This window comes from Artemia sp. Qi Xiang Cuo, chromosome 10 (assembly GCF_049724085.1).
Source record: "Artemia sp. Qi Xiang Cuo chromosome 10, ASM4972408v1, whole genome shotgun sequence".
Lineage (NCBI taxonomy): Eukaryota > Metazoa > Arthropoda > Branchiopoda > Anostraca > Artemiidae > Artemia > Artemia sp. Qi Xiang Cuo.
This window is the reverse complement of record NC_142803.1, coordinates 31,917,989-31,943,983: the sequence shown is the minus strand read 5'-3', so window position 1 is coordinate 31,943,983 and position 25,995 is coordinate 31,917,989. Positions and strand designations below refer to the sequence as shown.

The window sequence follows — 25,995 nt, the reverse complement described above, 5'->3', positions numbered from 1 at the left end:
CCCTGAAAGACTCACCTTAATGCCCTTCGTATTTTGGGAAAATAGAAGTCTCAATAACATATACTATATGTAAACAATGAAAAAATTACCTAACTTACAGCCCTTGCTCTAAGGCCTCGGGGGGGGGGGGGGGGGGTTGACAACCCCAAACAAATAATTAATGTGCTTTTTAACAATGCTAAAAAAATTGATGTCTCAAGACTTTGATTGGATGTTAGTTATGGAAAATGATGGGCATGGGGAGGGTCTCTCAAATCACTTTGAATCTTAAAAAGGACACAATAACTTCCAATTTAAAACCATATGAAACCCATCTGAATTTAATACAACCATCTATTCCATAACAACCTTATATGGCCCCAGGGTATAGCTTAAAGCCCTTGCTCCAGGGCTCTGGGGGATGTTCCAACCTTGGAGGCATTGTTATATGTTCTTTGGACTATTTAAACACAATTGTCATCACACAATTTCAATCATATACATTTGGTGAAAAGAGGGGTAGTGGCGGGGGGGGGGGCTAGTTGACCTCCATCACTATTGACTCTTAAAAGGGAACTAGAACTTCCCATTTCAACCAAATCATCCACCTCTACAGTTTATACAACCATTTTTTCTATAAGAACCTCAAATGGCCCAAGGGCATAACTTACAACCCTCGCCCTTAGGCTCTAGTAGTTTGTATCAAGCTCTAAAACCTGAACAATGATGAGTAGATCATCAAAGTTCTATCATCATTGTTCTATATTTCAGAACAGTGGCGTTCTTCACACTTTTTGCTAACATCAGTGAGCTGTAAGATCTTAGAACAAAGATGAGTTAAAAAACGATAATCTTTGCAGAAAGATGCAAGATCTGAGATGTAAGATCTTAGTGCTAAGAAACGGCCCTAAAGAGTCGTCTTTTTGCAGTGAAACAGCCTGTTTCTCGTATATGATTGGATTATAATGAATGAATTTGTATGTAATGAATTTTTGAGCCTCGGCACCCATGTCTTCCATCAATTGATGATCCTGGTTGATAATTAATTAATAAGTTAAAAGCCAGTTCTCTCTAGTCGACTGTAATTATAGTCGAATAACACCTAATTCAACATTCACACACAAGCTACAACTAATGATGCATTTGTTCCTCCAAAACCAAAAGAATTTTTTAGAGCTATCCTTCTATCAGCAGATTTCCACATTTTGGCTGCATTAGGCACGTAATCTAAGGTAAATTCCTCAGTAAGACCTTCAATATTGATTGTTGGAGGATAAACACCATTATAACATGCTAACACAGTTAATGCCAGCTCAACACTTCCGGCAGCTCCCTGCAAATGTCCAAGAGCCCCTTTAAAGGAACTAATTTTAAAATTTCGACAACCATCAAAAACAGTTTTGACAGCAGCATTTTCAACTGCGTCCCCTAAGGGAGTCGACGTAGCATGAGCATTTACATACTGCACATCATTTGGATTGATTTTAGCGTCACGTAGAGCAGCACTCATGGCTAGCTTCGCGCCTCGGCCGTTTTCACTGGGAGCAGTTGGGTGATAAGCGTCTCCAGACATTCCATATCCTATAATAAATAAATTGATATAAAATTTTTAGCAAGTAATAAGTGTAAATACTATATCAGTTTTTTTCACGTACATACTGAGATGTATAATGGACATTTATTTTTTATAATTTTCCATTTCTATTTTGCAATCAAACTGCTAAGATCTTGACAAAAACATATTTCTAGGCTAATTTAGCAGCCCCAGAGAGTTTCCAGGGGGGGATGAATTGTCCATAAGCAGTCAGTGAACGTATATGAATGGGTATCTTAGCCCAAAACGAAACCAAGCCTAAAAACTCATATGGTACTTTCTTCTAACAACGAATAATCTAGGGCTAGCTGATTAGAGTCAAATATCCTGAAGACACAAGCCCTAGGTTCTAATTCTTACCACTTTAAATTTATATTTAAGCACCCTCCCTCTTTAAAGATGGGGAAGACAATATAGATACAGAAGACAAGCGATTCTGTCAAAGAAGGCATATGAAGCATGGTAACCCGCACCTGTGGCCAAGCAAGGTTGAATTCCACCAATGCTGGCTAGAAATTAAACCGATGACAAGATATTTCGAAAACCTTTTCAATCATTCCCCCCCTCTGAACACAGCAACTACATAACTGTAGCCATTCGTCAGGCTGATAACTGAACCGCCTTCAAAATAAGTGTGGTTGAGGTCAGACGACTCCTTATTGTATATACTCAGGTGACTATAATCTAAGAGCCCCCTTTCACACTGAGATCGGATAGGTTCCGGACCCTGAGAGCTACAACGAGGACAATACTGGCTACCGTTCAGGATGTTTAACGGATACCCATGAACCTCGGCAGTTAGATGTCCTAAAGACAAGAATGTCAGGATTCCTTGCCCCTTCTGAAGTCGGGTCGGTAAGAAATCTCAAACTTTAAGAGCATAGACATTGGTTCTTACTTTCTACGAGACTTTGTCGAAATCCGACGAACAATTCTGTAAAATGTCCTGATTACAAAACTTGGGCCACCTCCTGCGCAGAGTTAGGGGTCTGGACTCAGAAACGGCCAAAGTAGGCCACTAGTTCGTATTTTCCACTAGATTTTATCGATACAAGACTCTTATTTCTGTAAAAGTAGTGATGGCTACAATTTACCAACCCCCTCTTTCCTAGAAGTCGGACTCGTCATGGTTCTGCAAAAGACACAAGGAGAACGCTTACTCTAAATTGTTATCTATAATTGAAACGAAACGAGCATATAAAAAATAGGTAAAAACCCTAACTAAGATAGTGCAAAATTGAAAAACATATACGTAAATGCATTTTATCCGCTCGATTCCCATCAATTTTGGTTGAGATCTGACAAATCATTATGACAGATCTAAAGACCTAACGACAATAATCTAAAGACCACATTTCTCTCCTCCATAGATATTTGACCACATCCTGACCCGCCCCCTCCAAAGCTATGGCTAGGACACTGGTTGTTACCTATTGCTGACCAAATTTGGTTTAGGTCATATAACCGTTTCTGGTAGATGTCATTATCAGAGCAATTTATCCACCCTTCCCGCGTAAACCTCATACTTCATACCAAGTTCAAATGAGATGTGCCAATCTCTTCTGGTGGATGTGCAGAGAACGTGAAGAAACCCATTACCTCCCCCACGTTTGAGCTGAGAAACAGCCAGAGTTGCTTCAGTTTAGTTCTGGGGCAGAGCTTCATACGCACGCGAAACTTAACGAAATATCATGGGTCCAAAACATTGCATGGTCCCTAAGGAGTTTCTTTTTGGAGCTAAGATAATATTGTTTTGTTTCTTTTTTACGTCTACTATGATGTACGCTAAAAAAAAATAAAATAAAACTGGAATTCTTGCTGCCTCCACAGAAGCTCTTCTTCTTGATTACACATAGGAATAACAGAGTACGAAGAGGTGGTGATAGGTAACGCTGAAATTGACTGAGTAGATAGCTTAGGTCGCATTATTGGTAGGGATGGTGGATACGATGAAGACGTAAAAAGTTGAATAGTCAGCGCAGAGGGTTTTTCGCAGTTGAGAAAAGTTTGCAAGAACAGTAAGATATGCCATATAACTATGATTAGGATTATAGAAGCCACGATAATCGCAGTAGCCGTTTATGCCTATAAAACTTGGACGCTTAGAAGGTAGAGAAAGATTTGCTAAATTATGGTTGCAGCAATTGCTACTACTTAGTAAAGAGCAAACCTCAGCCCATTATAACCGAAAGTTTAAAAACGCGTTATAAAAAACTGTCTAGCGAGGAAAATTTCTCATTTGAAGATGACTAGGGAATGATAACTATTATGTAGGTTTAACTTGATAATAAAAGTTTATAACAAAAACAGATTTTCTGGGATTTTGAAAAAAAGCTTGAAATCCCTCTAAAAATGGCGGAGGATTGAAATGAAAAGTAAGGAATTGGGATCATCATCGTCGAAAATCTTATGCAGGAGAATGACAGTTCCCCACCTTGTACAACGAGAAAAATCACCTTTTTGCATGGGTAGTACTGATATGTCTCCTTATTTCCCCCCGAGAAAATGGCTATCTCTGATCGTAAGATTTTGAGAAAAAAGGGGCGTGGGACAGGGCCAAGCTGCCCTCTAATCTTTTTGGTCACTTAAGAAGGACACTAGAACTCTTTATTTCGTTTGAATGAACCCTATCCCAATATTCTAAGACCACTGGGTCGATCACCCCTGGGAAAAAAACAACAACAAGTAAACAAATAAACACACATCCGTGATCTTTCCTCTGGCAAAAAATACAAAATTCCAGATTTTTACAGGTATGGCCTTGAAACCTCTATAGTTGGGTTCTCTGATACGCTGAATCTGATGAAGTGATTGTCATTAAGATTCTTTGAATTTTAGGGATGTTCTCCCTTTTTTCGAAAATCAGGCAATTTTTCTCAGGCTCATAGCCTTTGATGGGTAAGACTTTTGGAATCAGAATAATAAGCCAATTCTTTTGATATATCTATTGGTATCAAATTCTGTTTATTTATAATTTCGGTTACTAGTGAGCCGGGAGTAGAATAATAAGTACCATTTTGCTTGCCTTATGTTCCATCCTGTTTTATTTGCGGCCTTTACGTTCCTTCCGGTTTTTCTGGTAGTCCTATTTTACTGGTCATTACACCTTTGCCAAGAGGAACGAGTATAACTTGATTGGTGATTAGGATTTGAATAAAAGGAATAGTTTTCGTTACCATTCTTAGTAGTAAGAGACTTGAATTCAAAGAGAATAGTTTTTATTTGCAAGGATATTAGTGGAGAAAAAAAAATGTGTGGTGCATTTACATTATTGGAGATTAATGATGGAACCGACAGCAGCAGCAGCAACGATATACGACTACCTAATGTAGCTGTGGAAATAACTGCTGGCTGTAGACTATGTCTTGAATGGGACACTATGTATGCGAGATACGTGATATCATTAAGCAAATTTAAGCAGGAGGAGCAGCAGTGTTTTGCTGGAAAAGTAAATATTCTCCATATAAATAAACTTCGATCAGCATTAGATGTTCTATCGAAATATATTGATGAGAATAAAATGCAGCAGTGCATATTATTATTATAATTATGATCAATAAAAACTGTTTCCAAATTAATGGTATTTTTTTTCTTTCTATATAGCATACTATCATATATTTTATAAAGTCTAAAAAATAAATTATTGTCAGCCTTAAGTTTAGCGTTGGAGATTTGGGACTAAAAAAAAAAAAATGGATAGTTTCGATTAAGATCGAATCATGAGGAATCTAGTTCTTATCAACAAACGTTTGGTTATAGATGATGATTTTCTAGAGTCGTCTATTCAAAGGCAGATATTTTCTCGAGGAATGCTTGTCGATATAATGAAAACTGATTCCCCATCATTAGACTATTGTATGAAGCTTCTACATCTTGGTCCAAATGCATTTACACAATTTATTGATATATTGATCACGACACAGCAAAATGATATTGTGGATATGCTTTTAAACATTAGTTTTTAAAAATTTAGGACTTTTTTTCATAAGAAAGATGGTGCTCAAGATGATTTACTCCTCTCTCTCTCTCTCTCTCAGACAATTTTTTTTGATGTTGCTAGCTCAGTTTTATTGTGGCAGTGAGAGCGTTAACACATGACAAAATGTTCCATACATGTCCGCTATGTATGTACTCACTGGGCAGCTGGTCATCATGTGAGAATTGCACAATGATTGAGGAGTATGATGAAAAGTGTAAATTATGCAACCCGTGTAAATTGCATAGAGGATATGCTGTGCAAATTAAAGGTTGTAATTCCTGTCTTGAAGAGGTGTGTGACTCTCATCCTAGAAGTTACCTATGCTCCAATTGTCATTATGATAAATGTAAGCAGTGGGAGAGTACATATCCCGGTATGATTGGAAAGAATCCTAACCGTGATTTTAGTTTACTGCTACGAGATTGGTATCGTCGTGGTTTTAGATTGTTCTGGGAGGAGGAACCGGGTCAACGATTCAATTGTTGGAGCAACAAAAGATATGGTTTCTACGTCATCGCTGTGAAGACACTGGATGTTATGATTATAAGCCCACTGATTTTATTTGGCTGTGACGGAATGTGATTCGACACTTGAGGAAACTGTTTGTGAAATTGCTTCAAATAGGCAAATTGAAACATATGAATTCTATAGAATGAATGAGAATAGTATCATTGACTATACAAAGAGATATGACAAGAGTGAAGTTACACTCTACCGTAGAAAATGTGACCCTGACATTGCAGTACATTAGAATCAGTACACGGTGAATTCAGATAATCTACCTGCACTAGTTGTTGTCGACAAATACCTAGTAGTGGATGAAATCTAAAGAGTAGAAAAAATCGTTTTATCATGTATATAATTTTTTTTTTTAATAAACAATTTCACATACATCTTTAGAACATTTTATTCTTAGGGCACTAAAATCAATATTAAATACACTTGTAAGTATATTCTCCACTAGAAAGTCGTTCAATAGAGGTAAGTCAACGTAGATGCTGAGAAACTGCTTGTAGGTATAGCCACGACTTCTGAACATGAAAAAGAGTAGCGCATGAAAGCCACATGTCTCAGTCGTTAAATCCTATACTCTTCGTTGATTTTGAATAATGATTTCCCCACTTCTTTCATTAAAGTTGCTGATGTATGGAACGTAGAATTTATACTATAGGCCAAGAGGATAAAAGAATTCAATGTTCTTCAAAGTTTGAAAGATGCATAGGCAATGACCGGTCTTCAAAGTTAATGGACTTCTCTTAAAAATGATCATGGTCTTGTTAACACTTGGAATTTGTTCAATGAAGTCCGAGAGTATGCAATAGGACTTGTACCGGGACATGTATGGATCCATACTAAATACATTGATTATTTTATTTGTGTTCATGGTGCAAGGTCTAGTAGAACACTGCCGTCGGGTGTGATTTCCCAAAAGGTTTCAAATTGACTCAGTGATATTAGCGTGATACTCTCAGTCAGAGCATTGACCAAGGTACACTCTAAACGTACAGTCCCAGTTCGTACTATGCTCATATCCTGTGTGCCTGACAAGTACAAAACAAGAATCCCATTTTTTTTTTAAAACATTGAATGAGTTTTTCCAATTTCAAATACTTGGGAATCATAATCTATAGATTACAGAGTAAACTCGTACAGAGTTTAATATGATTTTTTGTCAAAAGATAGAGTGTATATTAGAATACAAATCACCTTGCAAACAAGCCTAGATAAATCAAAAAAATTAAAATAATGGGGGAATTCAGTCTAAGATCCAATGGCACTGCCACTCTTCACAAAGGCCAAAGCCAATTTTGATGGGATTTCTCCATTGATAAATGATGAATCGCTATAGCTACGAGAACCGGTGGCAATGTGACGTTGATTGGTGATCGTATGGGGGACAAGAAGTTTAATGTTGTTACCATTGGCTCTTAGCTTTTCCACTGCCAATGCAACAGAGCTCATAACTTGTTGTTTTCGAACGTGGAGAATTGCCGATGTGATAATAACATTTGCATCGGGTGCTGCAGGAAGTGTTTTTCTCAAAATGAAATTCGATGGGGCCATCTGCAACTTTATGTCGATCTTGACATTGGGGGGTAACCATTGGGATATATTGAATATCTCATGATTTAATTTTCCAACTATATGATACTCCTGGGTCACTGCTGTAGTCAACTCACCGTCAGTATCAACACCTGTTCGATATTCATAACCCAATGATTGTCATCTCATCTCCTTGTATGCCTTTGGCGTCATCATCATAAATTGTATGTAGCTTGCATAGTTGGATAAATTATTGCTAGTGCTCCCCAATGTTCCATTAATAAATACATTAATTTGTTTGAAAAGTTTGTTTAGAATACAGTTTTCATAGGAGAGACCATCGACGGCAGTTTGATTTGCATTATCTGACTTTTTATTCAAAACAACATTTAAATAAATAAATGTTGAAGATAAATCAATGAAATAGTCTTCATAGGAAAAAATTTTAAAGTGTATATTTTCCGAGAGGGGTTGTTGGGGATGAAATTGTTCATAGTAACCATACTTGAAACTTACATCAACATTTTCAGCATGGAATAGATTCAATGAGGAAGTAATTGATGGATATAATTCATTGTGGGGAAGATAAGGCATCTTAAGAGAAGAAATCCCTATTTGAGCTAACAATCTTTTTATTTTTCTTATTCTGCTTATTGGTCTTCGTTGTTTTATTTCTCAAAGTCCTTGTTGATGTCATTTGCTTCCTGCCTGGGTGGAGACTGATGAGTGAATGATGCGAACGCATCCTTTTTAATCCCTCCCCATTTTGTCGAGATTTTAATTGCTCATCAACGGCTCTTGCTGAAGATCTAATATTTTCCTTAACACTCTTCTTGAAATTTTTGTTCGACCCCCAGTCCTGTAGTGGGGAGGCAGCAAAATTCGATGCAACAGGTACAAGATATTTTCTGGCAAGGGGTAGTGCAGAACGAAATAGCCTAGCAAACCAGCTAACAAGACCATAGCCAGACATTGTAGTACGACCCTTGTAGTAGTCCAATCCATTGCCTATTTGACGTGGACTCAAAGCATCAACATAACAGTCAATATCGGGACAAACAAATGGAATGCTTCTATTGTTCATTTTTTAGGTTATTGTACCGTCGTTGTCGTTGACAATGGGTCGAAAATGACATTTAATAACTGCTAAGCCTTTTGAAATTGCTATTTGATAACCAAAATAAGTTCTTAGTGTTAACTGACAGAGTTCCAAATAGGAAGTGTTTACGGGAATATAATGAAGATGCTTTATATTGTAGTGGTGAACATGTTCTTGATTGGTTTTTCGTTCAAGAACTCGTAGGAGGGGAACTTTTGAATTACCATCCCGAGATGTTTCCACAAATGAAGCGTAGAGAAATATACAAGTGTCCGTGGAGAAGCTGGGTGCACAATCTGCATAGATAACAAGGTCACTACCACTGAAATTTTCTGTCTTAATAATACGGTTTTTAAAACCAAGAACCTCACGTAAATTCTCATTGAGGAAAATTCTTTCATTCTCAAATGGATTGGTAATATAAATTATCCTTTGTTCCGTCGAGTAATTGAAAGTGAAACCTCCTTTTTTTCGACTTTCAATTTTTTTGTTGATAACTCGACACAGTTCATGCATGTTATTGTAGTCCCTGTAGGGTATGTTAGCAATAGGGTACTGATTAGAGTCAAAAGTTGCCATTGCACCTTCCTCGCCGGATTCAAACGGTCGTATTTTTATTTCATATTTACGACCATTTCTCAGGATTCCAAATTTTTTTTTGATAATACATTCTACAAGAGCCAAGTTTTCTGCACATTAAATTTTGAAGGTGGGGGAGTTTTTTCAAAAAATAACTTGTCGTATTCAAGTCATTGTAGAGAGGATCGGAAACGTTGGACATGAAAGTTACATAGAAATCATTGGGCATTGTCAATATCTTCAATACCAATCCAAGAATCAAAATCAGAGTTGTATCCTAGCCAGCGAACAAGTAACTGTTTCTTACCCCTGTGAGTACGTGTCTTTAATATCTTTTCAATTGGATAAATTTCACTAGCATTTTTAAATTTTAGCAGTTCATTGTCATAAAAGCCACAGAGAATCTCTTCATATTTTGTATAAGGCAGTCGATAAGTTATGGGTTTAGTGTCTAGGAATTTTTTCCACTTTAAAAAGTTCAGTGGACCACAAGTAAGTCCCCTTTTCAAAAACATTAGTTGTTCTATTAATTCGAACAGTATCACCAACATTGAATTTATTTTTCTTCTTCTTCTTGACCGTTGACTCATTGGAATATTGTTTAAGAAAGGTGTCAATTGTATCATGATCAGAATGATGAACTTCCGTTGGCGTAGAGTAGGACAATGATCGATGAGGTCGTTGATTATAAATCAACATGATTGTATCTAGATCATGAAAATAGCCGATGTATTTTTCAATGTACAATATCTTGAAATTAAAAGTCGAATAGTTCTTATCAATGGTTCGTCCATTGCAACCTTTATAGGACTGTGACTATGATAGAGCAGTGTACTATATTTTTCTAGTACTTTTGCAACATGAGGATTAACAAATTCACTACCGTGATCCGTTTGAATTTTTTTATATGAATACTTTTCGAGAAAAATTTCTATGGCCTGATCAACTTCAACACATCTCTATGATAGCATTGGAATTGAATATTAATTGATTAGAATTAAAGTATAATGTTATTGTACGGTGTATTTTGAAGTCTTTGAAGCTCATCTCGATCCAGGAGATCTGCTTGCATTATATCCAATGGGTAAAAGGCTTTAGTTTGTCGATATTGATTGGCACGAAGTCTATCATTTTTATGTAGAGTGTAACTTGGGTCGCTTTGTAGATAGTCTTGTCCACTTTTAGTGCGAAAACCCGTGACTTTGGAAAGAGTGGTGGGGGACCTTAAACTCCCCCGCCTTACCAATATTTTCATAAACACCTTTCTGAACTTCAGCCGTTTTGAACGTAATCACGTAGTGTAATGTCCACTACCCTTTTGTATACGGGCTATTGGTGCTGGTAGTGGGGACGATAATGTTATACTTCTTTGATTTTGTATATCCACCTGCGGTGTGATAGTATTTTCCAAAATTGATTAAAAATCTTCTTCTTCAAGTTAATCTGTTAATTTTGATGATGATGATGATGCACGTTTAGTTAATATTTTTAGAATTTGTATTTTTACAATAAGACTTTTGGGGAAGTTTAATGTATTTAGAAAGTTGTATAGACGAGTGTCAAATGATAATAGTCCTTTACGATTTGTAACCATGTCATACATTAAATCAAGTAGATTATAGCTCTTGCCTTGAATTATAATCCTTTCCCCATTGCTCTCAACTTGAATTTGACCACTTTCCAAGAGATAGGTTAAGAGTCGTTTAAATTGTTAACCATATTTGTGGGGGATTAGATTTACAATTTTAAAAAAAAATGAATACAAATACACCTTCTTTAATTTTTTTACAGAATTAGATACTTGAGGAGATGATTATTTTTTTAGATCAGCAGCAGCAGCAGTGGGCTTTGATCGATAGTGTTTGTCCACTCGGCGAAGTGCATCTTGAAGTAAATCAGTTTTTTATCATCACCAATAGGTTCATTGTCTAGGACTTTACTCAGATTGTCCACAAAGTGTTCGACGGGTGAGAGAGTGAGTTCTATTGGAGTCAATTTATAGGGTTTTGCCATCTAGAGAAAACTGTTTACAAGTCTTGCAATTTTTGGCGGTAAATGTGTGAAAAAGCTACCGCCCGCCTGAAGAAGTCGTTTCCTTTTAAAATTGTATCCTTTCTTTTTAGAGGCCAATGTACGTACAATGGAACGATGTTGCTTTGCCTGTTGCTTAACTACTTCTGGTAGTTGAACTTTACCCTCTGTCAAATTTAAACAAAATTCAGATATTAGACTAATGAAATCATTGTCAAGACAGTGTTTGAGTATTGCTTTTCTAAGCTGATGTTTTGAAGTGCTTAGAAATGAAAACAAATATTTATTTTTATGTAGTTTGTTCATTGTAATAATAGAGACTAATAGGTCTTTTCAGTGTTCACCGGGAGATACACTGTAATTTCATTGTCGAAAATATCTGTGACTACACGCAGATCCTTGGTTGTATTTTGATTAAGATCCAGCAGAATATTACCGTGAGTTTTATTATTTGCCTGATTTTATGCTGAGAGCAGAAATTTAGGGGCACCTGGATATATTTGTTTATTGAGGTCTATTAGCGAGCTAGAATCACGAACAACTCTGTAGATGATATATTAGGTGCAGTTCAAAGCAAGTGTACGCATATATTTGCTCTGATGAAAGAGATTGTGTATAACCAGAGTAACGGAAATCTGTTCATTATGAGAGCGAACAGTGAACAATTGCAGCATTTGCTGGGACTATTGTTCAATAGATTCAGCCAGATCGTCAATGATCAGCCAAGAGTTTGGTTCAATAATGTTGAAAAAATACAGTCCCTGTATGAACTGTATCTGCTTCGATCCCATGGTGGCCGTAGCAATTGCTTTTATTTTAGTTTATGACTCTTGCGAAGTACTATAGCAATAGTAGATTTTTTTCGGCTATTCCGCAAACAATTTATCACAATTTTAAATTATTTTAGTTAAGAGTGTTGTTTTGCCCGACATTGAGGGCCCACACAGAAACGATCTGAATGGTGTTTTAAATTGATACATGTTCGTTTCAACATTACACCTGGACAACTAACTGTAGACTCTAATTGTCTAATGACTAAATAATTTTTCCCTACTACTACTACTACTACTCTGTTCTTCAAGAAGAAGAAGAAGACAAAGACAAATACAAAGAATCATATTTTTTCTTTTATTATATGCACATAAAAAAGTAACAATACATTGAAAAAAATACACTTTTTTAAATTTATTCATAATAAAAAAATACAACAACATTTACATAGGTACACACACAGAGAAAAAACACTTTTTTTTGTTTTATTTATAGAAAAAAAAACGTTAAATTAGAGAGAGCACTTGAAAAAATACACTTTTTTAAATTTATTTATAATAAAAAAAATACAACAACATTTACATAGGTACAGAGAGAGAAAACACTTTGTTTATTTATTTATTTATAGAGAAAAAAAACATCAAATTAGAGAGAGATGACACTTGAAAAAAAAGAAGTCTGCTCTAAGTCCAAAAAAAAAGATAACTTTGGTGACGGTTCGCCCCCCCCCGCGCTGGCGGCGGCCCCCCCCCCCCCCAAAGGCCGCGAGGCCCCCCCCCCAAAAGGGTTTTAGGAAATAATTTACAGGACTTTATTTAAACCGAAACTTTCCCTGTGGGCAATACATTCGATCCGGTCTGAAGTTAAATAGTGTCCAAGGGGGAGGGTAGTCACACCATCTTGACAAACACAGACCTTGTCGGAGATGGTACTCACGGCTATTTGTTCTACATTTAAAGTATAGTTCCTGTAGTTCAATGAACGAATTGCCAACAATTTGGCTCGTGGAATTGTATTTTGAACAATACAATTCCTATAAATGTTCATGTCGAAATTCTTGTCCACATAGCGCGTGGGTACTCCTTTGCAACGTTTCTTGATTTCCTCGTCGTATGTCTGTATAAAGTACACCTGCGGACCTACAAACATACCACGGGATATCAAGTCTCTACTCGTTTCAGATTTAAAATATAAAAGCTGATTGGGTACCCGATGATTTACTAGCTCAGGGTAAAGACCACAACTCCATTTGGTGTAGTCCATCCGTGAACTGATAATTTCACCGTGCGCCAAATCATCAATTAGATTTGGTGTTTTTACTTTGAGCAGTAGAGAATCCGTGTCACCGTAGCAGACCTCTACTTGCCCCTTTTCCGGCCACTGTACCCTAGCCACATTGTAGTAGAATTCCAACTTGAGCTTATTTTGAGATCTCCAAGATAGCACTGCCTGCAGCAATATTTTTATTCAGGACAATGCGTCTTTTTTTCCTATTCAAAAGTACCATGTCCGGGCCAATGATGGTAAAGGAAGTGTAATTGGGATCAGCAATAATTTGAGCATATTGTTCTGGATTGGTCACAACGTCACAGCGAATCCTATTGCGAACATTCTCACACATTTTGCCAAAAGCCAAATTTAAAATGAGTATAGATCTCTTTTTCGGCTTTCGTCTGTGCTGCAGAATGTTTGCTGATAAAAATGTCAACAAACGTTTTTAGATGGGGTTTTTGACTAAACTCGAGTGCTCGGTGAAACTTTGTGACTTTGAAACCATTGTTACACATCCATTTTAACGATACATGATGCACAACTATGTTTTTTTTTCGGCAGAAGGTCGGCAATAAGCTTTTTTTTTGAAGGCGCACAATGTACTCGGTCCATCTCGACTAAACGCCTATTGCGAGGGCTCAAAGAGTATTTAGTCACAGGTCTATTGAGGCAAGAGAAAACAAAATCCTTTACTGAATCATGAAGTTCGACTGGTATATCCCCATTAATTTCAAAAAACACCCCCACCGGTTCAGTTTCCTCAACCTTGTCACTGGCAGTGAAATTATGAGCTTGTGGATCATTGAGCCATTTATAGTCGCTGCAAAGTAGTGCATAATGGGACATGGCCGAGGGGTAGAGAGACTCCATATCGAGGAAAACTGCATTCGATCTTGTCCCCGTCTTCTCCCCTTGTGGCTCAGTGTCCAAGATACGGTCCCCGTGAAAAACAAAACCCCCCTCATTGACCTCTCGATGAACTGTTGCTGATCACTTTTAATGATTAGCCCGATTTTTTACCCACTAATTTTCAGGATGAGGTCCATCACTAGATGAGGCGAAGAAAAATAATACCCCAAATCAAGACTAAACTCCTCATAGATTTTATCTGTATTTTTACACATGCCTAAAAAAGTTAACACGTCACTGGACAAATACAGCCTGCGGTATTCAAATGCATTTATAAATCTCCCCTTTGCCCAAACTTTTTTAGTAAAAATGTATTCCTTGGGGATGCACCCAACACCATGAAAACTGTCAGTAAAACGATTCACTACAAGGAACAGCCTCCTCGGCGAATCTCGACTTGGAACAATAATGATCATAAGGATAGATGCCCTTGACCGTTAACAAATCATATAAATCATTTGGAAACTGTTGCTTGAGAAGGGGAAAGCATAGCAGCCGTCATCGTTTTAGTGCACTTGAATTAATTCGCTCAATTATTTGGGGAAAAAACTGTAGGAATCTAAAAAGCAAATTTTATTCGTGTACTCAACTTCGTCTTCAACAAATTTCCACATAAATTCCAAAACAAGCAACTTTTCTGCTGATTTAGGTCCGATTTTCTACGTAAAGCTGTCTGTCACCCATGCATCATCATCCACTGTTCCATTTCTTTGAAGATGTGCCAATGCAGGTAGCACATAATTCAGATCGTATTTAGAGTTATGTTTAAAAACCTGTAGAAAAAGTTGCTGTTTAATTTTTAAATTACACAAGTTGTGAGCCCAACCACGAAAGTTACTTTTTCCCGTTGAATTGGGGTCAATAAGGTGATTGTGGTCCTGGACCGCGTCTTTTGGGGCAAGAACATCCCTACACACCCAGCAAATTGTTCCCTTTTCCAGCGCCAGTGCTCTTTATCCGACAATGTCATTGGATAATTGGTATGACGTAATCGTGAAATTGCCTTGTTTGCCGTTTTTATTAAAGAAACCAATAGCTTTTCCATAGTGCCATCCTCGTCCATAGTAAAAAAAACTCTTCCAATTGCAGGTTATTGTTAGTGTTATGACGGGTATGCGCGTAGGAACATGCAACTAGCTTGTGTTCCTTGACTATATTTGGCCATGATGGGTCCGATACCTCAACTAGTCTTGTTTCACAATCTATAGACACTTTATGAGATTGAAGAAGAGAATTTTGAAAATTTTATAATTGTTAAGTGTCTGCCTTCTACCAGCATGTCTAGTCTTTGATTTCCATGAATTTAGCAATGCCCTATGTGAACTGAAAACGTTCGCTCAGATGTGAATGGGGAAAGGCAAATGGGGCACTAGAAACGTCCACCTTTCCTCATACCTGGAGATAGGAGTCGACGTATCGCAGTAACGGGGAAAAATGACCATAAGAGTTTATATCTTTTGAAGGTTGATAAATAACCCATACCTAGTTTTAAACATTTTCCACTATCGGTATCCTCGCGGAATACAAAGACACTTTTTTGTTTGGTTTTTCCCCCCATCTACAAATTCAGTGTCATACTGGAGAACAACTACCCCAGCCCCAAGATTTTCATGTGCTTTCTCGAATATGCTTATTTCTTTAAAGGCCTCCGTATATTTTCCCTCTAAACAATCAAAATTTACTTTAGAGAAATTTTTTTAACCTTTATATGCAAGTGTTTTGAGATTTTTCATTTTTAACTCATTATTTAATGTCCTATGAGCCGCTGCTAAAAATTCATACTTGAAGCATTGCAGTCCAGTGTCAAAATTGAAACCTTGAACTCCTCCTGTAGCTGACAAATCTAGGTGATATTTTTTTTTAGATTTCCCCCTCCCCTTAAACTAAAGTTTTTTTTAAAACTACTGAGATTCAGATCCATTCGTTCAATGTATAAAATGGTGGATCCACTACCCCTCTCACTAAATGTATCCAAATTTGAAATTACTTTATTCACCCAGTTGAAAAATATGTCTTAAAAATCGTTTAGACCTGTATAAAGTCTGGTTGCCTGTCTAAAAAGTAAAATAAAAAACGTCCCCAGATGTCCCCTTTTGTAAATAAACTTTTTGGTTCACTGATGCTTTAATTCCCCCTCGACCTCCCCTTTTCTGGATCTGAATCTCAATTTGCGCTCGAATTTTGCCGATATAGCTATGGAGAACTTTCACAGGGTCAGTTAAAATAATGCCAGTGTTTTCCTCAGGAAGACTAAAATCAACCCAGTCCGTTTGCAATTGGCCTAGAGCAGATTTTAACAGATAAAAATCAAGTAATTCCAAGGACGTAGCACTATTTTCATGTCCCGTCCCTGTCTGTTCAGGACTCAATTCACTAATAATAAAGTTATCATTAAAAATGCCCTCGGAAAAGTGAGCTACTGTTGTACTACTAATACTACTACTTCTTCTACTAATACTAGTACTAAGTGGAATGGTGGAGGAGGATGACAAGGACCTGTCAATAACACCACTCCCAGTCTGTTCAATCATATTGGGGGGATGTGGCATGAGATCCCCTAGCACATATTCTATGGTCGTTGGGGACAATTAATCGATCCAGTCTGTAGTGTCCTCTGATGGAATTTTGTTATGAGGCCCTGGTTCAGGTTTACTTGTAGTCTCATTTTAATGTTGGGGAATGAAAAACTCTGCCCACTTTGGGGCCTCAAGCATGTCAATATCACAAGTGAATTCCTCCAGGCTGACGTTTTTCTTAAAAACATCGATAAGGACTTTTTCATGCCAATCCGAAGTCTCTACAACCAGTGTTGGTTCATCCCTGAACTCTACTGGTGGTGACAGAATTGGTTTTGTAAATAAACATGCTTCATCACTCACTGGTGTGACTGGTGGTTCTATATTTTTTATCTGTAGAAAAAAAAGTTTTATTTTTTATGTAAAATAGTCATTATTTTATAGTTAATAAACTTTGTCAATTTATCATAGTCCTTGCCTCACCATAATCACCTGAACAATTAAAAGAAGAAGAAAAAAAAAAGTTACTTTGCCCTATGTCTTTCATAATGTCAACTAAACATGTTAAAAAATATATTTTTTTTTTAGTCAGGAAAATGTAGTTTTATTCTTAGAAGGGTAAGTTAGAACAAGAGAATGATAAAAAAAACTAATGGTTTTATTCCAAAAATTTTTTTAAAATAAAAATGCAAAATACGAGTCCAATTCGAGTGTTTGACCCTCTTCATTATAACTGTCAATATATTGTGACCATCGTTCAACTGACGCAGTATGCAGTCTGAACAATTGCTCCTCGGTTTCAGTTAATGGAAACGAATCTCATATGTTGGTGGTTGGTGGTGGTTTTACTTTCTCAATAATTCAAGTTGTCCTTTGTTTTGTGCCAGCGGATTTGTTTGGAGTTGACCTGGGATAAATACATGATTGTTAGAGTGAATAACTTTTTTTTTCTCCATCCGTATCAACAAAGAAAGTGCACTTAAAATTGTGGTAGAGCCTAGTAAGAGCCCCCCCCCTCCCCAAACCCCTGCCCGGGAGGGCCCTGGGGACCCGGGAGCTTCCGTCGAGGTAGGGGGCTTGATAACCGGTCGAGTTGGGGGGTCTCAGACTTCACAACGCTGCTCAAATAGAACAGGCTCAAATTCTTTTCTCAAATGCATCTTTTTCAAAACGAAAATAATTGCTTGAAAATGAGCTCATGCAAAATAATGTTTTCTTCGCATGTGAAAGACATAATCGGAGATTATTAAAAAGACCCCCTTCTTATCGCAAATACATATCCTGTTTCAAGAAGCCCACTAAGCGGATTAAAATTCAGACTATAGCGATAGGAATAATTTGATAGCACCGGATATGCGTGACTGTTTAGTACAAAATATACGATAGTTTGAGAAACAGTGAATAGATAGTTTTTGTTTTTAAAAGTAATATTGGAATTATTGCATTATAATGAGTAAGGGTTAGAATTTAAAAGGTAAGGTTTTTTTTTTATTGAAATGCGTGATAATCATTACTTTATATATATATCGCTAATTTGGGTAATGAAAGAAAATGAAATAGTTTATAAAAAAATTTTAAGTTTTAACTCACCAAAAGCTATGCACCTGAGAAAATTTTGTCTTATTTTTGAAAATAGGGATAGAAAAAATTATGTATATACTTACAAATTCCGGCTGGGCTTCTATATCTGAACTCCTTGGCAAAACTTGAGGGGGGTCAAGCTCAGAATCTTCTGTAGGCAGAGCTGAGGTATTATTTGAAGCAGTCCATTCCCTTCTCATCTTCCTTCCAGTTGGCATGGAGTTAACACTGGGGTCAGAGGACCCTGTCATTAAAAGATTCGCGGCCCTTGGCTGGTCCAGGTCATGTGTAGTTCTACCAGCGAATTTGATAATTGATGGTCTTGTGGCTAGCATTAATGTAGGTTTGCCATATTTTGATTCCTTTTCAGAAGGGGAATTATATCATGCATCTTATTACTTTAAAAAAAAGGAAAAAATTTATCATGAAAAAAAAATGCCATTTGGTTTTGGAAAATAATTAAGTTTATTTTAGAAATCTAAAGTGGTGTAAAAAACATCTTTATTTAAAAATCAGGGGTTTTTATAGCAGGAAGGAGGACCTTTTATAAACTGCCCCCCCCCCTACTTCCGTGCGTCCATGACTTTCTTTGTAAATTCAAACTTAAAAAGCAGGATTTGCGTTCCTTATTAAACAATATGGAGAAGAATTGCATGTGACAGTCAAGTACTTCCGTATTTCATAAGATGAAGAACAGATTTGTTTTTCTTATTCAAGATTATCTGGTCACTGACACCTCCTTCAGCGAGCCTCCTCTTTGTATATTCAAGCGTAAAATTGTTACTACTCATACAGTTATGAACATTTTGTGAAACTCAAAGTTAATTTAGTCAGAATTTATTAAATTCTTTGGCATAACAGCCTTTTTTCTCTTTAAACTATCAGATTTCAATCAAATGTAGACATAAATAGAAATTTAAGAAGTGGAAAAGTTAATTAACATGGCTCAGTCAATCCCCGTAAGCAGCATAGATTCTAAATTGTTTTGGTTCTTCTAAGACTAAAAGCATCATTAGGCGAGCCCTACTCCCTATCTATGTACCCCATCCTTCCTGTCTGAGTATCTTTTAAAAGAAAACTTAAACCAACCATTTTGTGAATTAAAAACAAAAAATGCCAATTAGAAATTTTTATCCACGCACTTATCGAAGACGAAAGAAGTCGTAATAGATTCTAAATTGTTTTGGTTCTTCTTCTTCTAAAGACTAAAAGCAGCATTAGGCTACTATGATCTAAAAATATCACTGAAATACATTTTCCAGCAGTACATGGTAGCGAACTATAAGTAAGGAACAAGCCGAAACTCTAAAAGGGAAGCTTTTGTAACAATTAATACATTAAAAGAATTAAAACTTTATTCTAACACCAAATTACCGATCGAGAGCTAAGCACTTTTAAAAAAAAAACCCAAAAAAGTTTAACTTATATTTATAAAAATAACACCTTAAATGCAGACGAGCCTGTAATTATTTTAAAAAACATCCCTAAAAAAAAAAAAAAGCTCCTGATATTTATAAAAATTAAGCTTTTGTACAAATTAATAAATTCAAATAATAAAAATTTTATTATAATCCCAAATAACTGATCGACATATAAGCAATTTTTTCAAAAAAATCACTAAAAAGGCCCACTGATCTTGATAAAAATCGCACCGTAAATTTCAGCCTATAAGATAAGTATATAGAGGTTTTAGCTCCTGAACAATAGGCTTCTAAGTGCATAAGTACCCTTAGTTCCAGTGTCTGTCTTAAGTAGTCAAAACTTTTTAAAAAGAGGTAACCACACAGTGTAAGGAAAGAATTTCTTCCTTAACTTAATGACAAGACAATTTCTTTCTATTATAATAATGAGAAAATTTTTACTCACCAGAAATTGCTTAGAATTATCCATTTTCTATGTAAATGTTTACAAAAAATGTTTGTACTGTTAAGTTGAATAAACTATTCAGAACTGTTGAACAATCTATTTTGAAACCTGAATATATACAAAAAAAATAATTGCATAACAACGAAACAAGAGATGCTGGTTTTGATTTATCACTAAAAAAAAGACATTGAACTTTGAAATTGCGTAAATCTCCTGACAAAGAAAGAGTGTAATGACCAGAAAAACCGGAAGGAACGTAAAGGCCACAAAAAAACAGGATGGAACATAAGGCAAGCAAAATGGTACTTCTTATTCTACTGCCGGGTCACTCCTTACTTACAATTCGTTACCACGAACTGTTTGACACAGTTTCACTTATCTCGTAGGAAAGTTTAAGGGAGGTAATAAGCATACCCAACATTTAATGCCCAATTTTAACAACAAAATCATGTTGACATCTTTAGTTTCATCACCTAAGTCGGAAAAAAAATACTTTTGTAAGGTTTGAGGTGCAAATAAAAAAAAAAACTAAAACGAGCAAAATATAATTTAAAATACAGCGTTTTTCTTATGGAAGTAGAGAACAACGTTAAAACTTAAAATGAACAAAAATTACAATCCCGCAATTTATATTTACAAAACCATTTCAAATAAACTGAATCGTGATATCTAATATTATTTGTAGAATCCTAAAACAAGCGCTTTACAGAAAACTGAGCTTGCTTGAGTTCTGTTTAGAGAATTATAGTAAACAGTTTGTGGTAACGAACTGAAAGTAAGGAACGACCCGGCTCATTAGTAACCGAAAATCTACAAAACAGATTTTGATACCAATAGAAAAGCCAAAATAATCGGCTTATGTTGCTGATTTTAAATATATAAGTTTCATTAAGTTTAGTCTTACGCATCAAAGGCTACTAGCCTGAGAAAATTTGCATGCTTTTTGAAAAAGGGGGAAACACCCCCAAAAAGTCATAGAACCTTAATGAAAATTAAATAGAAAAAACAAGTATTTTTAGCTGAAAGTAAGGAACGAAGTTAAAACTTAAAACGAACAGAAATTATTCCGTATATGAAAGGGGCTGTCCCCTCCTCAACACCTCGCTCTTTGCGCTACAGTTTTTTATTGTTTAAAACAAAAAATAGAGTTGTGAGAAAGTCAAACTTTAGCGTAAAGAGCGAGGCGTTGAGGAGGGGACAGCCCCTTTCATATACGGAATAATTTCTGCTCGTTTTAAGTTTTAACGTTGTTCCCTACTTTCAGTTAAAAAAACTTTTTTTTTATTTAATCTTTGAACGTTTTTGAATTAATGCAGGTTTTGATTTTGGCTCACCGTACATAAATAATTCAAACAAAATTTGCATATTAATTTTACTTTTATTTGGTTGAATGGCTTTCTCAAAACTAGTTTAATTTTATTTACGAACGTTTTTATTAGTAATAAATATACGTAACTTACGAATTAACTTACGTAACCAACTTCTATATCCATAGATTTTTAATAAGTATATTAGGGGCTTCGCCTCCTAGTCAATACCTCGCTCTTTACGCTAAAGTTTAAGTTTTGTTCCTATTCTTTCATAATGACCCATTAATCACAAAGCCCTTTAATTAGAATAAATAGCTCTTATGAAAGTATTGAATAATATGTGACTTAAAGAGTGAGGTATTGACTAGGGGGTGAACCCAATCATATACGTAATATTTTTTATTCGTTTTAAGTTTTGATGTTGCTCCTTACTTTCAGTTGATTTTTTTTTTAATTTCTGATCTTTTTCTTTAAAAATGCTGGGAAATCTGGTGCCCCCTTCATAGCAATGTCCCTTCCCCCATGAAAACTTCCTTCATGGAGAGATCCTCTCATATATCCCCCGACCCCCCCCCCACCTACCAGAAAAAATCCCCCCTGAAAACGTCTGTATACTTCCCAATAACCAATTTTTTTGGTTATCCTCCCATTTTTTTGGTCACTTAAAAAGGGCACTAGAACTTTTAATTTCCGTTCCAATGAGCCCTCCCACGATATTCTAGGACCACTGGATCGATACGATCACATAAAAAAAAAAAAAAAAAAAAAAAAAAAAAAAACGCATCCGTGATATTTCTTCTGGCAAAAAAGCAAGATTCCACATTTTTGTAGATAGGTCTACAGTAGGATTCTCTGATACGCTGAATATGATGGTGTGATTTTCATTAAGGTTCTATAACCTTTAGGGGGTCTTTCCCTCTTTTTTCTAAAATCAGCCAAATTTTCTCAGGCGTGTAACTTTTAATGGGTAATACTAAACTTGATGGAACTTATATATTTGAAATTAGCATTAAAATCTGATTCTTTTGATGTATCTATTGGTATCAAAATTCCGCTTTTTAGAGTTTCGGTTACCATTGAGCCGGGTCGCTCCTTACTTACAGTTCGTTACCACGAACTGTTTGATGACACCATGAATTCAGCATATCAGAGAACCCTACTGTAGAAGTTCCAAGGTCCAATCTGCAAAAACGTGGAATTTTGTATTTTTTTGCCAGAAGAAATAACGGATGCGTGTTAGCTTTTTTTTTCTTGGTTTGTTTATCGACCCAGTGGTCCTAGAATATCGGGAAATGGGTCATTCAAACGGAAATTAAAAGTTCTAGTGTCCTTTTGTATGAGATGAGAAAGATCGGAGGGCAACTAGGCCCTTCCCACGCCCTTTTTCTCAGAATCGTCTGATCAAAATTTTGAGATATCCATTTTGTTCAGCATAGTTGAAAGTCTGAATAACTATGCCTTTGCAGATGTCATGACCCCTCACAGCCCCTGGGGAAGTTCTTTAAGTTATAAAATTTGCCGTTGTTTACAGTAGAGATCTAAGTTATACTTTGCGTAGGTTATGTTCCATCCTGTGCTATTTGCGTAGGTTAAATTCCCTCCCATGCTATTTTAAGGGCTTATGTTCCCTCCCATGTTATTCTAAGGGTTTATATTCCCTCCCATGCTATTTTAAGGGCTAATGTTCTCTTCCATGCTATTCTATAGCACCATGTTCCTTCCATTGTTATTCTATGGGACCTCTACACGTGATTAAACACGTTATGAAACTACGTGTTATTTGCTTATGCCCCGTTGGTACCATTCCAAACGAGCGGGGATTCCCCTCCAGTTCCTAAACATTGCAAAAAAAGATAACAGTATGAACGGGGATTCCCCCACACAAGTTTGTTTCTACTCCATGTTTTTCAACCAGACTGTTTTTTTCGAGCTAACATCTGTTTTTTAGGGGGCTAATCAGAGACAACGCAGATATTGACTCCTCTCTCTCTCTCAGACAATTTATTGCTGTTGCTAGCTCAGTTTCATTGTGGCAGTGACAGTGACAAAACATGAAAAAATGTTCCATATATGTCCACTATGTATGTACACACTGGGCAGCTGGTCATCATGTGAGAATTGCACAATGATTGATGAGTATGATGAAAAGTGTAGATTATGCAACCCGTGTAAATTGCATAGAGGATATGCTGTACAAATTAAAGGTTGTAATTCCTGTCTTAAAGAGGTGTGTGCCTCTCATTCTAGAGGCCACCTATGTTCCAATTGTCACTATGATAAATGTAATCATTGGGAGAATACATATCCGGGTATGATTGGAAAGAATCATAAGCAGTATTTTATTTTGTTGCTAAAATATTGGTATCGTCGTGGTTTTAGATTGCTCTGGGTGGAGGAACCAGGTCAGCGATTCAACTGTTTGAACAACAAAGAAATTTGATTTCTACGTCATCGTTGTGAAGACAATGGCTACTATGATTATAAGCCCACTGATTTTTATTTGGCTGTGACGGAATGTGATTCGCCGCTTAAGGACACTATTTGTGACATTACTTCAAATAAACAAATTGAAACATGTGAATTCTATAGAATGAATGAGAATAGTATCATTGACTATACAAAGAGATATGACAAGAGTGAAGTTACACTCTATTGTAGAAAACGTGACCCTGACATTGCACTACATCAAGATCAGTATACTGTGAATTCGGATAATCTACCTGCACTAGTTGTTGTCGACAAATACCTAGTAGAATATTAAATCTAAAGGGTAATATATTCGTTTTATCACGTATAAAAATTTTTATTACTAAACAATTTCACATACATTTTTAGAACATTTTATTCGTAGGGCACTAAAATCAATATTAAAGACGCTTGTAAGTATATTTTCCCCTAGAAAGTCGTTCAATCAAGGTAAGTCAACGTAGATGTCGAGAAACTGTTTGTAGGTGTAGCCACGACATCTGAACATGAAAAAGATTAGTGCATGAAAGCCACATGTCTTAATTATTAACTTCGGCACTCTTCATTGATTTTGAATCATAGTCTTCCCCCAGCTTTTAACAAAGTTGCTGAGGAATGGAGCGTAGAATTCAAAAGAAATGCCAAGCGGATAAAAAAATTACATAATATTCGCTGTTTGAAAGATGTATAGTAAATGACCGGTCTTCAAAGTCAATGGACTGCTATTAATAATGATTAGGGTATTGTTAACACTTGGAATTTTTTCAATGAAGTCCGAAGGTATGCAGTAGGACTTGTACTGGGACATGTATGAATCCATACTATATACGTTGATTATTTGGTTTGTGTTCATGGTGCTAGGTCTAGTAGAACACTGCCATCGGGTGGGATTTTCCAATAGGTTTCAAATTGAATCAATGATATTAGCGTGATACTCTCGGTCAAAGCATCGGAAAATGTACACTCTAAATGTACATTCTCTGTTTGTACTATGCTTATATTCTGAGTCCCTGACAGTTCCAAAAAACTACTCTTTGATTTTTTAAAAATATTGATTCGATTGTTCAATTTTCAAATAATTGAAATTCATGAACTAAAGTTGACAAGGTCAACTTGTACAGAGTTCTATTGGATTTTTTGTCAAATCATAGAGCGTACGGTTGACTATCATTCACTTTGCACACAAAGCTAGATATACCGAAAAAATTAAAATCATGGGGGGATTCAGTCCAGGATCCAACGGCACTGCCACTCTTCACAAAGGCCAAAGCCAATTTTGATGGGATTTCTCCATTGATAAATGATGAATCGCTATAGCTACGAGAGTATAAAGTACACCTTCGGACTTACAAACATACCACGGTAAATCATGTCGCTTCCCGTTTCTGATTTAAAAAATAAAAGCTGATTTGGCGCCCGACGTTTCACTAGCTCTGGGTAAAGCCCACTCCAATTGGTGTAGTCCATCCGTGAGCTGATGATTTCACCGTGCACCAAATCATTGGTTAGATTTGGGGTTTTTACTTTTAACAGTAGAGAATCTGTGTCCCCGTAGCAAACCTCTTCTTGCCCCTTCTCCGGCCCCTGTACCCAAGCCACATTGTAGTAGAATTCCAACTTGAGCTTTTTAGAGATATCTAAGATCGCACTGCCTGCAGCAATATTTTTATTTAATACAGTGCGTCTTTTTTTTCTATTCAATAGTACCATGTCCGGGCCAATAATTGTGAAGGAAGTGTAATTTGGATCGGCAATAATTCGAGCCCATTGTTTGGGATCGGTCACGACGTCACAACGATTCCTATTGCGAACTCTCTCACACATTTTGCCGAAAGTGAAATCCACAAGGAGCTAATAAATTTCTTTTTTAGCTTTCGTTAGCACTTCAGAACGTTTCTTGACAAAGTTTTCAACAAATATTTTCAGATATGGTTTTTGGTTAAACTGGATCGCTCTGTGAATCTTTTTTATGCTGAAACCGTTGTTGCACATCCATTTTA

The 25,995-nt window shown here is 36.3% G+C and overlaps 1 protein-coding gene across 2 annotated transcripts in view; it reads right to left on the bottom strand.

The window, feature by feature from the left end:
* Positions 1-1,044: 1,044 nt before the first annotated feature.
* Positions 1,045-25,995, bottom strand: part of LOC148947671 (3-oxoacyl-[acyl-carrier-protein] synthase, mitochondrial) — a 102,778-nt gene continuing 77,827 nt past the window's right edge. For both annotated transcript variants that reach the window (XM_089096187.1, XM_089096186.1), the window contains one exon: positions 1,045-1,560. In XM_089096187.1, the coding sequence (XP_088952313.1) occupies positions 1,094-1,560 (467 nt within the window). In that variant the 3' untranslated portion in view covers positions 1,045-1,093. The remainder of the gene's footprint in view (positions 1,561-25,995) is intronic.